Here is a 13,144-nt window from a genome sequence, read left to right on the forward strand (position 1 = left end):
TGATTTAGTAATAAATAATAGGCAGAACAAGCAAACCTGTAATTGTGGACTCACCATAGACAACAACAGTGAATCTGTATGTGTTGTCTTTCTTGCTATTAATGGTCATTTCATAATGTCCAGAGTCTGAGGTTCTGGTGTTCATGATGGTCAGAGATCCAGTTTGATTGTCCAGCTTCAGTCTGTTTCTGAATCTCCCATCAGGAACACCATCATGTATGAGGGAGATTTTAGCCCTTTTATTGATTTCAGCTATACGACTCTCTGGACGCTCAAATGTCCATGACAACAGATCATTTTCCTGTAGCTGAGAATCATTATACTGTAGGGTGATAGTATCTCCCTCCGTCACTGATAATGACACCGTTTTCACTGAATTACCAAACACTGCAGAACAGAGGGAGTTCATCATCAGTAGCACATTTAAGCAGGTACATTTCAGTAAGAATACTATCTTTAGATTTGGCTTTGGCTATATGTATAATTAACACAGTCTCACCCCAAAACGTCACATACTGACGTGTCTTGACCAAACGGCAACATACGACGAATAGGGTACCCCTAAAACGTCCATATGTGACTATTCGGGTTATGGGTAGGTTTAGGTATGCGTTAGGGTACCGCTAGGAGGCGCTGCTGGTGCGCTTATGTCTTCGTCTCATATGGACGTTTTAGGGGTACCCTATTCGTCGTATGTTGCCGTTTGGTCAAGACACGTCAGTACATGATGTTTTGGGGTGAGACCGGGCTGGTATAATTCAGCAACCCATGAAATACTGATGGCCAATGGGTGAACTGAAGCCAGCAACGTATTGATGCTCTCGCTTTGTCTTGTTTAAATCAGATTTAGGCTCTCCCCAGTTTGAAATTCAGAAGGAACATAAGCTTTATTTATATTGCAGATACTTTGTACCTTCAGATTGAATCAGCAAACTCATCATTTAATATGCCAATACGATAATAGAAAAATAATGCACTGAATGTGGGATCAAACACAGACTATACAGATTTATAATAGATTTATAAAACTATAGAAATAGTTAGAACTTACCAATCAGATGCCAAAAGCACAAAGAGCAAAAAACAAGTGAGCAAAACATTTTCTTCAGCAGTTCAGAAAAGGGGAAATGTTGAAAAGTCTTGTAGAGAGTCTACTGATGTGAAAACTGATTCAGTCGGTGCCAGTAGAGGGTTGTACTTCAGATCTTTAATATCCTCTTTTTTCTTGCCTCATGTGCCTTAGCATGTCATCACATTAATAATACTGTACTGATTTTTGGCCTCTCCCACTCTTGTTTACACTACAATAATTTTGTAGTAATCGTCATCGTCATCTTGAGTGTCAATGAAAAACTATCTGAAAGAAAATCTGCTTATTTCTAAAGAAAACCCGCATGGAAGGACACCACAGAAGCCATATGTCCCACTGACATGTGAAGCACGGGAGTGAATCAATTAAACTGAAGAAAATACACCATCTGAAGTTGTCCATAAGAATATTTCTAAACAGAAACTTTCTAAACAGGGTTTTTCAAAGATAAATGATGTAAGATTTCTCCTGACCACTGTGTTGCATGATTTGTAACGGTTATTTCTTTAGCATTTTTAAGACTACTTCTTTTGGCTTCCTCACTTTCAGTATAAGCTGATGACAAAGAGTATTATGAAGAGTTAGGCTACTTCTGATGACAGGAACAGGCAGATATAGATCAACAGACATTGTGAGATTATATGTGGGCCAGTAATTCAATATTTTGATCTTTGTGATTATTTCATTTCATTAATGAATTAAGTTGCATGACAAGTAAATGGGAAAATGAGAGATTGTGATTAAAAACAAAATACATTAAGTGGGGGTTTGGATATGCAATTTCATAAACCGGTAATATGCCTCATACTTGTCACGTTTCTGTTTGTGTTTTGGACTGTTTTTGTGATTTGTATTCAGTTCATTTATTCATCTGTCTCACCTGTGCCCTGTTAATCACCTCGTTTAGTTATCTTGTTTGTTTTGCCCCAGCTGTGTCATATTTCCCTGATCTGTTTCCTTGTGTATTCAAGTCCTGTGTGTTCCTTCAGTCTTTGTCGGTCAATGTTTATGTTATGCTTTCAGTCTGTGCTTTGAGCTTACAATCCCTGTTTCGTGTATCCTTGATATTTTGAATTAAAGCCTTTGATTCTTCATCCTACTTCATCTACCCAGGAAGCCTGACAGATTGACCGACCTAAACTACTGCAAGGTCCAGTTGGATGAATTTAAGGACCACCATGGATCCAATATATACCCTCTGCTCCATCTTCCAGAATGGCCGTTCCATAGAGGACTATGTGAGTGAGTTTTTGACTTATTGCCACCTGGCTCCCCTGGACGATGCTAAAGTTAAAGACTGTTTCTGGATGGGTCTGGACCAGGAAGTGAGTCTTTATTTACCCGATGTCGACCCCAAATGTACTCTGGCCCAGTATCTTGATTTTGTCTTCCCCGGGAGACCCCGGGGAAGACCTAGGACACGCTGGAGAGACTATGTCTCCCGGCTGGCCTGGGAACGCCTCGGTGTCCCCCCGGAAGAGCTGGAGGAAGTGTCTAGGGAGAGGGAAGTCTGGGCATCCCTGCTTAGACTGCTGCCCCCGCGACCCGGCCCCAGATAAGCGGTAGAAGATGGATGGATGGATGGATGGATGGATCTCTCTTCACTGTGGGCGAAGCCGAACCTGCACGTCACGGCAGTCCAGCCGAGCCCGCACTTCACGCCAGAGCTGCCGAGACCAAGGCAGTATGCGTCGTGCCCGCCGCCCCTGAGACTGTGAGCATCATGCCCGCCGCGCCTGTGACTGACAGCGTCGTGCCCGCCAAGCTTATGTCCGGGGTTGATGACTTCAGCGACCTTCCTCCTCTCATCGGCCCTGAAGAGCCAGAGCCAGTCTTCGAGCAAAAGCCACGAAGAGCATACGCCTCTGGACCAGCCAGTTCCGCCTTGGACGCCCGAGGGTCCTTCATCACTGCCATGGCCACCCGAAGGGTCATCTCCACCATGGCCGCCTCCTCAGTCTTCTCCGCCTGGACCGCCCGAGGGGTGGTCTTCTACTCCTCCGTGGCCATCCGAGGGGATGGCTCCGCCCTGGTCCCCTGAGATGCTGGTACCGTCCTGGAGTCCTCGGTCCCTAATAGCCCTCCGGAGAAGACTTCAGGACGCCTAATTGATTAATATATATCTATATATTAGTGCACTACTTGTATTTGCATACATTATATTATGGGGCGGTGCTACAAAATCGCAACAAAGTCCAGTGTTGCCAGATTGGGCAGGTTTTGAATTTTGTTGTGCAGGTAAAAAAAAAAAAAGTAGTTTAGGGTCAGTTTGACGGTTTTCAAACATCAAAGTTTATAGGCTAATTGGTTAAATAAAACAGTGTGCATGCATGTACTCCATAAAATCAGTCATCATGAAATTAATAAACATACACACCCTGTGCAGGGTTTGCTGGTTTTGTTATTGACCTCGCTGATGAGCACAGACCTTTAGCCACGTAACCTTCAGTGTGATAATGGGCCATATTTTGAATTCATAGCTGTAAATTCAAGTGATAGTTTTGCTTAAGTGCAATAAGTAAGCTGTAGCTAGTAACAACTCTCTCCAAATGTGGACTACACCTGGTGGGAAAAGACTCGAAGGCTCTTTGTAAATATAGCTGTACCTTTGAGAGTTAAATGACTTAATTGAAATCAAATATGTGACTACTGTCCACCGTCATACACACTGGCCTGATCAGGTCAGAATCAGTGATTAATCAGTTTGACTGTGCATAGTTTTGCATTATGTTCTACAATGTGCATTAAAAAAAGACGTACTGTAGTTTAAATTTAAGCGCAACGAGCTAAGCATATTATTATTATTATTATTATTATTATTATTATTATTATTATTAATGCCATTCATTTTTTGAACACAAATGACACATTTTGGCTTTTATGTTGTGTGCAAGTGTTAAAGTTTGTTAATATCTTTATTTTTTCTTGTGGCAGGAAAAAAAATATTAATTTTTTTATTATTTTATTTTATTGTATGAGTTTTAATGAGGTAAATTATATACCTTGGTTGTCATGACAATATCTATCACATTATTTTATTAGTGAAGGATTTTGGCAGGTTTTTGAGAGCTCTTGCACTGTAAAAAATGAATCATGAGTCTTGTAATTTTCATTAAAAAAATTGAGGTGATCGTTAAAAATATTATGTATATTTTATTAAGAAAATTGTGGTTAGGGTTTTATTGAAAATATTGAGAAAATTTCACTAATAAAACCAAGAGATGCATTTTCCTATTTTTTTTTAAGGAAACATACACAATTTTAAGGCTTGAATTGAGGAACTGATAAACCTCATAAAATTAAGGAAAAGGGGCTACCTATTTATTTTAAGAGAATTAGCTCATTTATGCGGTTTTATTTAGAGACACCATTGTTTGTTCCCAGCATGCTTTGCACATGGCTGGAAATGGAGAGTAAATCTTGAAATAAAGTGTTATTTCATGTGTTTTTGAGTAAAGGGAAACATCTGTTAATGTTTAATGTTCAGGTATGTTTGACATTTGAAAGAGTTTCTATTATGTTAAAGTTTTGATCGTTACCATTGTGCAGAAGAGTAGGGCTTATGGTTAGGCTGTGAATAACTGCATTTTTTAAATATTCTGAAGCATATTGTTACATACATGTAGCAATAACTCTGCTAATGATGGTGCAGTAACAAGTTTGATTCTGTGCTGTTCTAGCAGTATATGGTCTTTTTATAAAACAATATATCTCAAAGTTAAATATAAACAGGTCACATCCATTCACTTAACTTCACACAATTTTGAGAATAAAAAATACTTCACATAAAAAAGCACATTTTCACTAAAAAATTGTGTGTCATAGACTAAATAAATTAGGGCGTTTTACATGATTTATTCAGGTAGATTCCGTGAATGAAAATCAAGCTTTAACTACTCAAAAATATTATGTGTAATATTGTTACCATATTTTTTTTAAGTAAATAGCAGTAACATTTTTTACAGTGTGGGCTGGAAGTCTTCAACTGGATCTGGCAACATTGGCAGTGTCACAATCTCTCGCTGCTGGTAAGTTATACCTTGATGACTGCATTATCTTAACAAATAAGTTTGGATTGTTTTCAAGTGCAAGGCTGGACTTTTACATTATACACAAGTTAACTTATTTTGTCTTTTAGCTCCTAGTTCTGTTAGTCGAGTAAATATTGCATTATTCGTGACGATATGTATTGTGTCATTCTATAGTTATGATTTTTCCCTTCCTGTCTTTCATGTATAGGCTACCAGTGTTAGGCTACTGTTGCGCGGCTCGCCAAGCTCTAATTTGTGGCTCGCTTGGCGGTAAATAATACAGTGTTATGATCATGCAGTCACTATATTTTATTATAAGCATTAAAAACAAGTAGGCCTACATAACGATCGGATTGAAAGGGGTGGTTTATCGAGAGAACAAACACTTGATCGATTGAAAACCGAAACTGAAAGGACGACATGCTATGACTCGCTGAACGAACTGTTCTCCTGATGAATAAAGTGTCGTATAAATGAGTGTCCTATCATTCTAAGATTCTCATTTCACTCAGCATCTGTGAAGTGAAGCAGGACAGCGGCTCACCAGTCCTTGAATCATGCGGACGACTGGTTTTGGGCATTTTTACTGCGTGATAGGCTACAAACAGCACGGCACAAGGGTTCGTGTTCATAGTCACAATTATGACCAGATTTGGATAAATATTAAGTCTGCTGTTTAAAACAAATAAAGAACCAATATATGAGAATGGTTATAGCGACAACGGGGAACTTTGTATTTGTGCAGTGTGCGCATAGGCTATATAACAAAAAATCTTTTTGGATTTGAATCTTTTGACTTAAACGCGCACATCAACCCGATCATGTAGGCTTATCACATCACGATGTTTAGCGTTTATGTGAACTACATTCAGATTTATCAATCTGGAATGAATTCAGTCCGATTGAAACAAAAGTTGTTTGTGTAATATCCAGTCTCTGCGGAGTTGCCACTTATGGCGGTCTTTTCAGCTAACGCTCTTGGATGGTTAGATAGCCTACATGATGGGGTAATATAGAAAAAAAAAAAAAAACTTAACGTCATTCTGGGATGAATATAATCTGGAAATCCTGCTTTTTTTCTTTTTTTTTTTTTTTTTTTTAATTAATGGAAATCATCTTGTTTCAGTTACAAATTTGACTGGTATGCCTAAGTCATAAAGAGGTCATTTTAGATGTTTTCATAGATCAGCGTGAACTGGGATAGATTGTCATCTGTCATCTATTTTTTTAGTACATTGTGGTAATGTAGACATGCCCTTAAATATGAAAAATAGTTATGCTTTCATTTAGAGTTAGCCTACATCCAGTTTTTACTCGCGTCTGTTAGTTTAAGTCCAGCATGTAAGTGTGTGGAGCAAGTTTCACTGGTATTAGTTGAGCTTTTGATCATTCATTTGCTTTTCATTGTTTTACAGCCTTAGGAGAAAAGAAGAAAGGAAACTCTTGGAACATTTAATATCGCTTTACTTAAAAAAAAAAAAGTATATCAGCTCTTCATTTAATTTCGATTACTATTTTCTTCACTAATCACAACCAAGCTTTAGAAAGTCAAATGTCAGTAAAGGTGTTGTGATGTGTGTATTGTTCAGCAGGTCATGGAGATTCATCAGTCTTCTGTGATTCTGCTGCTGGTCTTGTGTGTGTCGTTCTCCACTCATGGTCAACCAGACAATATAAAGACCCGGTATCAAAAATTCCTCAATCAGCATTTCGGTCCTGATATGAGTGAGCAGAAGTGTACCAGTGAAATGAGAAAGAGAGACATAACTGGAACTGGAAATGTCTGCAAACCTGTCAACACCTTCATACAAGCAAATAAGAATCAGATTAATGCAGTTTGTGGCAAAGGAGGAACTCATAAGAGCGGTGACCTGTTTAAGAGCAACCAGCCTTTTCCTGTGATCACATGCAAATTACAAAGTGGGGAGAGACCTCCAAACTGTGAATATCGTAAAGGGAAGAAGTCCACTCGCTACGTTGTGTTGGGGTGTGCAGAAGGCTGGCCTGTACATTATGAAGAAGGCATAGTGGTTCATTCTAAGCATGAATTATGATAACCTTTTTTTTTTTTTTGATATGTGTTTTTATTGGTCTAAGGCAGGGCTGTCCAATCCTGCTCCTGGAGGGCCACTGTCCTGCAGAGTTTAGCTCCAACCCCAATTAAACACACCTGAACCAGATAATCAAGGTCTTTCTAGGCATTCTAGAAACTTCCAATTAAGTGTGTTGAGGCAGGCTAGAGCTAAACTCTGCAGGGCAGTGGCCCTCCAGGACTGAGTTTGGACACCCCTGGTCTAAGGGCACGAAAAAACACGATTTTAACTTTTATTTTTTTACACATTTGTGACCCTGGATCACAAAACAATTCACAAGGCGCACGGGTATAATGGTGGCTAAAGCCAACAATACATTGTATGTGTCCAAATTTTTTATTTTTCTTTTATGCCAAAAATCATTAGGATATTAAGTTCATGTTCCATGAAGATATTTTGTAAATTTCCTGCCGTAAATATATAAAACATTAATTTTTGTGAGTGAATGCAGCACAATCGCGAACATAAATTGACTACTTTAAATGTGATTTTCTCAATTTTTTTTTTTTTTTTGAACCTCAGATTCTCAGATGTCCACTTGAATATGCATTTTTGGTTTTAATTGAAGAGATACTGTATTAAATATAATACATTAATAACACAGTGCTATTGTGTGTATTTAGAAAATCAATTAATAAAATGATATCATGTGAAAACTATCAAATATATACAAGGAATATAATACAGCTTCAATTATTTCAAATGCAATTGAGTTCCCATTCATGTTGTAGATGAAGAAATTCATACAAATTTTTATTTATTTATTTATTTTTTATGTTTTTGATATCAGAATGTGAGGATGTGATTCCATCAAAGATCTCTAGTTAAGGTGCTCTGGTTGTTGAGATCTACTCTGTGGAAAGTCTGGAAACCCAACTCAGACAATATAGAAAATGCTCACGCTCACACCAGTCTATATGTTGAGTATGTTGATTAACCATTTTTAGCTGATAATTCTATTTATGTTCAAAATGGACACATTTATACCGTAGCTTTCTTCTCTCAGACTGAAATCTACATTGATCTATTGATGTTTTCAATGACTGGGAAAAAAAAAAAAAAAAAAACTAGTGATCTGGTGTTTTTCAGTCTCATCTGAAAGGAGCAGTGTTGGAGGCAACAGATTACAAGTAACATGCATTAGTAATCAGATTACTTTTTGATGTAACAAAGCATTACAAGTAAATGTATTACATAATCAGATTATTTGTATGATGTAAGAGTAATACATTTACATGACAAAGGCTACATGTGATCACATTACTTTTTGGATGTAACTGCAAATTACATTCGAATAGCACACATACATTTATTTATAGCCAAAAAAGTTCAAGAACAACCGTCACGGTAATAGCATGAATTGCTGCTGAATAGTCAGTAATGCATGGTGTCCAATTTAGTGGACAGATGGTTAATCAGAATTTCCTCCCAGTCCAAAATCAACACTTATAATTATCAATAATATTTTTTTTTTTTCGACTGACAAGTTGTATTTATTGTTTCATGTGCCATTGTCATGATACTACGGCAGGTATATTAGTACTGCAACACACCCTTAAGTGTGCATTATCAAAGTTTTTTTAGTTGGTCAAGATGAATGGATGTATATTCCAGAGCAACTTGCCATTTTTGACTGGCCATCAGTAATTGGTAATTTTGGAGAAAATAAAAATCCACAAACAATGGCTTGCCACTTGATGGCAGTGTATAATGATGCACTAGTGTCTGCTGTAGAGGCAACTATGCTATCAAAACCCATGCAAATGCAAGAAAATGTTTTTTGAATAGCTGTCGACTGTAGTGACCTCTATGCGTGGAAGGGTAAATGCAAAGACAGGCTGAATAGAGCCTCACAGAGCTGTATATAATATTTTGCTAATCATTTGTTAATTTCTCCGCCTTTAAAAACAATCATAATCAATTGCAAAGCCAAAAATAAAATAGATAAACATTTGACCTCAGTTAGAGGTTAACTGTTTTTTAACCAGTTCTTCACATGTGCTGTAAACATGACAAACACAGTTTGAGAGCAAAATCTATCAATGAAGCACAGCTGGACATGAACACAATAGATTTATGTACTTTAAAACAAAATATTATGTTTTAAAAACCTATCTCACAATCTCTAATTATGTGAACAAAATCAGAAGAAAAATATTAATGTTTAATGTCAATTTGAAGAACAGCATACAAGTTCGCCTCGAGTTAAAAATAAGATGAGACTCTGCATTACCCATATTATCAGAGCTTTTTAAGTGTTCTGTGGCTTGACGTCAGTTGTATTTGTTGTGTTTCTGCTCATCTCTACTCTTTTTCTGTTCCTTCTGTTCCTTTTCCAGTGATTCTGCTTCTTAATGATGTTTTATTAACAAGGTTCGGGAGGAGCACGTTCAGATAATTAACACAAGTGGAAAGCACTCAGCAATCAATGGTGAGAGGTATAAATACTCAGCAGTCCCACCTCATTCCATTGACAGTTTTTGCAGCATCCCTCCACCACCCCTTCTCCACACTTCTAGTACTAAACACTTACATACGGGGGGAGTACTCTGGGTTCGGGCTGAACTCCGAGCTCGGAGCCCTCCCTCTGGACAGCACGCCATATACGCATTAAACTTACCCATTCAAATTATATGTAAGTGTGAACTCGTGAAACAGCAGGTGTTCATCACTAATGCTCAAACACTACTCATATAATCACTTAATTATCTCATTAACTCACTAAACAATGAACAGTATGGTCAGTCTTGACCTCTGTATGTCTTGAATTTGGTAATGCACATGGTCTCAATTAGTTTTGAGTTCTTTAGCATGCTCCAAATGCTCCAGTTGGCCACAATATTTTTTGGCAGACCATTCCATTAATCAATCTCTGAAAATCACACTTCAAACCCCTCAGAATGACCCTGCTGTTTGTCTGCTGGGATTTCCTTATTTACCCAACTAAATATGCTGATTTGCCAGCCTGATCTCATGGCAATTCGTACGAATTCTACGAGGTGGCTAATTCATACGAATTCATACGACCTCACTTGTACAAATTAGTAAGATTTTTGCTAAATCGTACATATTTTACGAATTGCCCAATTCGTATGAATTCATGAATGACCTACCCCTGACCCCGCCCCTAAACCTACCCATCACTTGGGTTTAGACAAATTGTACAAATTCGTACGAGTGAGGTCGTACGAATTCGTACGAATTAGCCAACTTTTTATCACTCGTACGAATTCGTACGAATTGGTCATGAGATAGCGTTGGATTTGCTGCTCAAGAAACATTTCTGATTGTTATTTCTTTATTTAAAAATCGTAGTTTTTCTCTATGTATTTTTTGTTGTTGCCAGAATTAGTGCCGTATGTGGTGATTCTCGCCAATCCCAAAACTCAGACTCAGAGCCTGAGGTTTTCAGATGAGTCGCATACTCAACATGTTCTTCCTCTTTACCATTCTGTAAAAAAAACCACATTACACAAGAATAAAATATTTCAAATGAAAAATATGACAAATTCAAAATAACTTTGTTGTGTGAGTGTGTTATTTTTACTGTCTGAAGTGTTTTTACAGTAATTTGAAAGTGAAATAAAGTGTTAATGGTGACGTGGAGATCCTGCAATTGTCTCTTTTAAAATGTATTCCATTTTAAATGGCTAATTACTAAAAGTGTAATATGATCCAGCACAATATGAAAGTAATTTAATCGGACTTCTTTTATTTACATTGAAGAAAGAAAATACCTGTTACTCTCTAATGATGGATCATTATACATACAAAAACACACACAACATAGATATAAAGATATAACATAATAAATGAACTTACCAATGTGTGTGTGTTTCTTTTGTAGAATATTGGATGATGTAACACACCAGCAGAAGTTCTCTCATCTTCACAAATCTGAACAGCTTGAACAACGAATAGATCTGTGTTATTTTTAGGGCTGTCAAAGTTAAAGCATTAATGCACACAATTCAATATATTTAATGCTGCCATTTTTTAAAAGGGTTTAAAATTGTGGCACACCCACACAAAAAGTCCCTACTAGCAGAGTAAAAGAAAATACAAAAAAAAAAAAAAAAAAAACTATTTAGGAACAAAACGCCATTACCTACATAAATTAAAGGGGTCATGACATGAGAAACCAAATTTGCCTTGATCTTTTGGTATTTAAGAGGTTTTTGTACCATTAAAATTTTCTGCAAGTTTCATAGCTTAAGACGTCCTCCCCATTATAAACGAAGCATTTATTTAAAGCCACACCGTGTAACTTTTCAACCTTCATAATATATTTCCAAGACCCTTGTGATGGTACATCGACTTACAATAGGTTGAATGACACGTCTGCCACAGCCTGACGGGGTCTGTATCGCTTTTACTGGCACTATGTAACTTCGGGGTTCGGGTAGTAACCAGAGCACAAAAAGAACTACAAAATTCGACTGCTTTACGGCATACGTCACTTCGCCCACCACTTCCTCAAATTCGGACGTGAGCGTTTATATACTGTCTATGGATGTGAGATGCCAACCACCGTTTGTTTTTGGCTTTCGTGCGTATGTTTTTGTCATGGGGGATGTTGTGTTTAGACCTGGCCACTTCATGTGTTTTCTCAGATCTGATAGCTATCCGATCGTGAAAAAACCAGGTGTAAATGCCCTCCGAAACGCATTCCAGACGGATTTGAATCCGATCGCTCAAACCACTTCAGGAGGAGGTCTGAGACGCATTCCAGACGAAGCTGGACAAGTGTAAATGCATCTGGTTGTTGAAACCACATATGTAAATTGTACTCCTCCCAAAAATGCTAAAAAATAAATAATACAAAAACCGTGTGAGAGCGTGTTATAGTCTATGTGATATTGCCAGATATGACGACGCGCTGGAACACGCATCACCGCAGATGAGAAGCTGAGCATCTATTCATCAAGCCAACGTGCAAACCATCGCAAATCAAAGTGAAAGTAAGTCGCAGACGCTTAACACACAATCATCATCATCATTAAAAGTAAAGAAACGAAATGATCTTACAGGGCTGTTGCCGCTCTCTCTTATTGCGGTCTTTGATTTTGAAATTTTAGCTGATGATCAATAAAATGCAGCTCATATCTGTCTAGGGGTCACTGTTTGACAAAAACAGACTTTCTCCACAGTGTCCCTTTAATAAAGCTCTAGATTTACAGCTCGTTTGCATATGACCGCCTCCAGCGCAAGACAACTACGCCTCATTTCGCATCATTGCATCGTTGTCACGCCCACAGGTGTTCAGTCGACGTGCAGCGAGTGGGGCTGTTTACAAGAAGATTGCGATGCCACGCAGATGTGCTGTTCCTGGCTGTGGACAAACAAAATGTTTAAAAACGCTGCCGAATGATCCAGCCGTCAGGGGAAAATGGATGCAGTTCATTTTTTGTGGACGTCCCAGTCACGGCAGTGTTAATTTGAGCGTGGGTTCTCTTCATTTCAATGATGAATGTTTTGAGAACAAATCGCAGTATGATGCTGGCTTTGCCAAAAAACTTTTGGTTAAAGATCAGGCCATGACGACTATTCAGGGTCCCAACGGTGCCGCAAACTGTATGTGATGTATTTCATCTTTAAACTACTTTTAGCCAATGACGTTAGCCTATCATTTGAATCAGAGGATGAGAAACAGGGTAGGGAAAGGTCATAAATTACTAAAATGTAAAAGTTTTTTTGTCCAAAAAACTATAGCAATACTATAATTGCACCTAAGGGAATATAATAAAACAAAAACCATGTCATGACCCCTTTAAATAATAATCTGATTCATATTTAGAGAATATTTTTAAACTGAACTGTAAAACTTGCTTTCTTGAGAAGTTTTAGTATATTTCCTGCAGACGCAGAAGATCCCAAATCCAGCAACAATCATCAGAGATCCAGCAGAGATCAACACTATCAGAGACACT

At 37.8% G+C, this 13,144-nt stretch overlaps 1 protein-coding gene across 1 annotated transcript; it reads left to right on the forward strand.

Annotated features, from left to right (window-relative positions):
* The first annotated feature begins 5,101 nt into the window (after positions 1–5,101).
* On the forward strand, positions 5,102–7,889 carry LOC307170170 (ribonuclease-like 3). Its single transcript, XM_079891210.1, has 2 exons — positions 5,102–5,118; positions 6,714–7,889. Exon 2 carries the CDS (start codon positions 6,717–6,719, stop codon positions 7,173–7,175), a length of 459 nt encoding a protein of 152 aa, XP_079747336.1. The 5' UTR covers positions 5,102–5,118; positions 6,714–6,716; the 3' UTR covers positions 7,176–7,889.
* Positions 7,890–13,144: the final 5,255 nt, after the last annotated feature.

Source organism: Squalius cephalus (assembly GCF_949319135.1).
Source record: "Squalius cephalus genome assembly, chromosome: 13".
In the NCBI taxonomy this organism is placed as follows: Eukaryota; Metazoa; Chordata; class Actinopteri; order Cypriniformes; family Leuciscidae; genus Squalius; species Squalius cephalus.

Coding starts and splice junctions, on each gene's coding strand:
- LOC307170170 (XM_079891210.1), top strand. CDS start 6,717: ATGGAGATTCATCAGTCTTCTGTGATTCTGCTGCTGGTCTTGTGTGTG.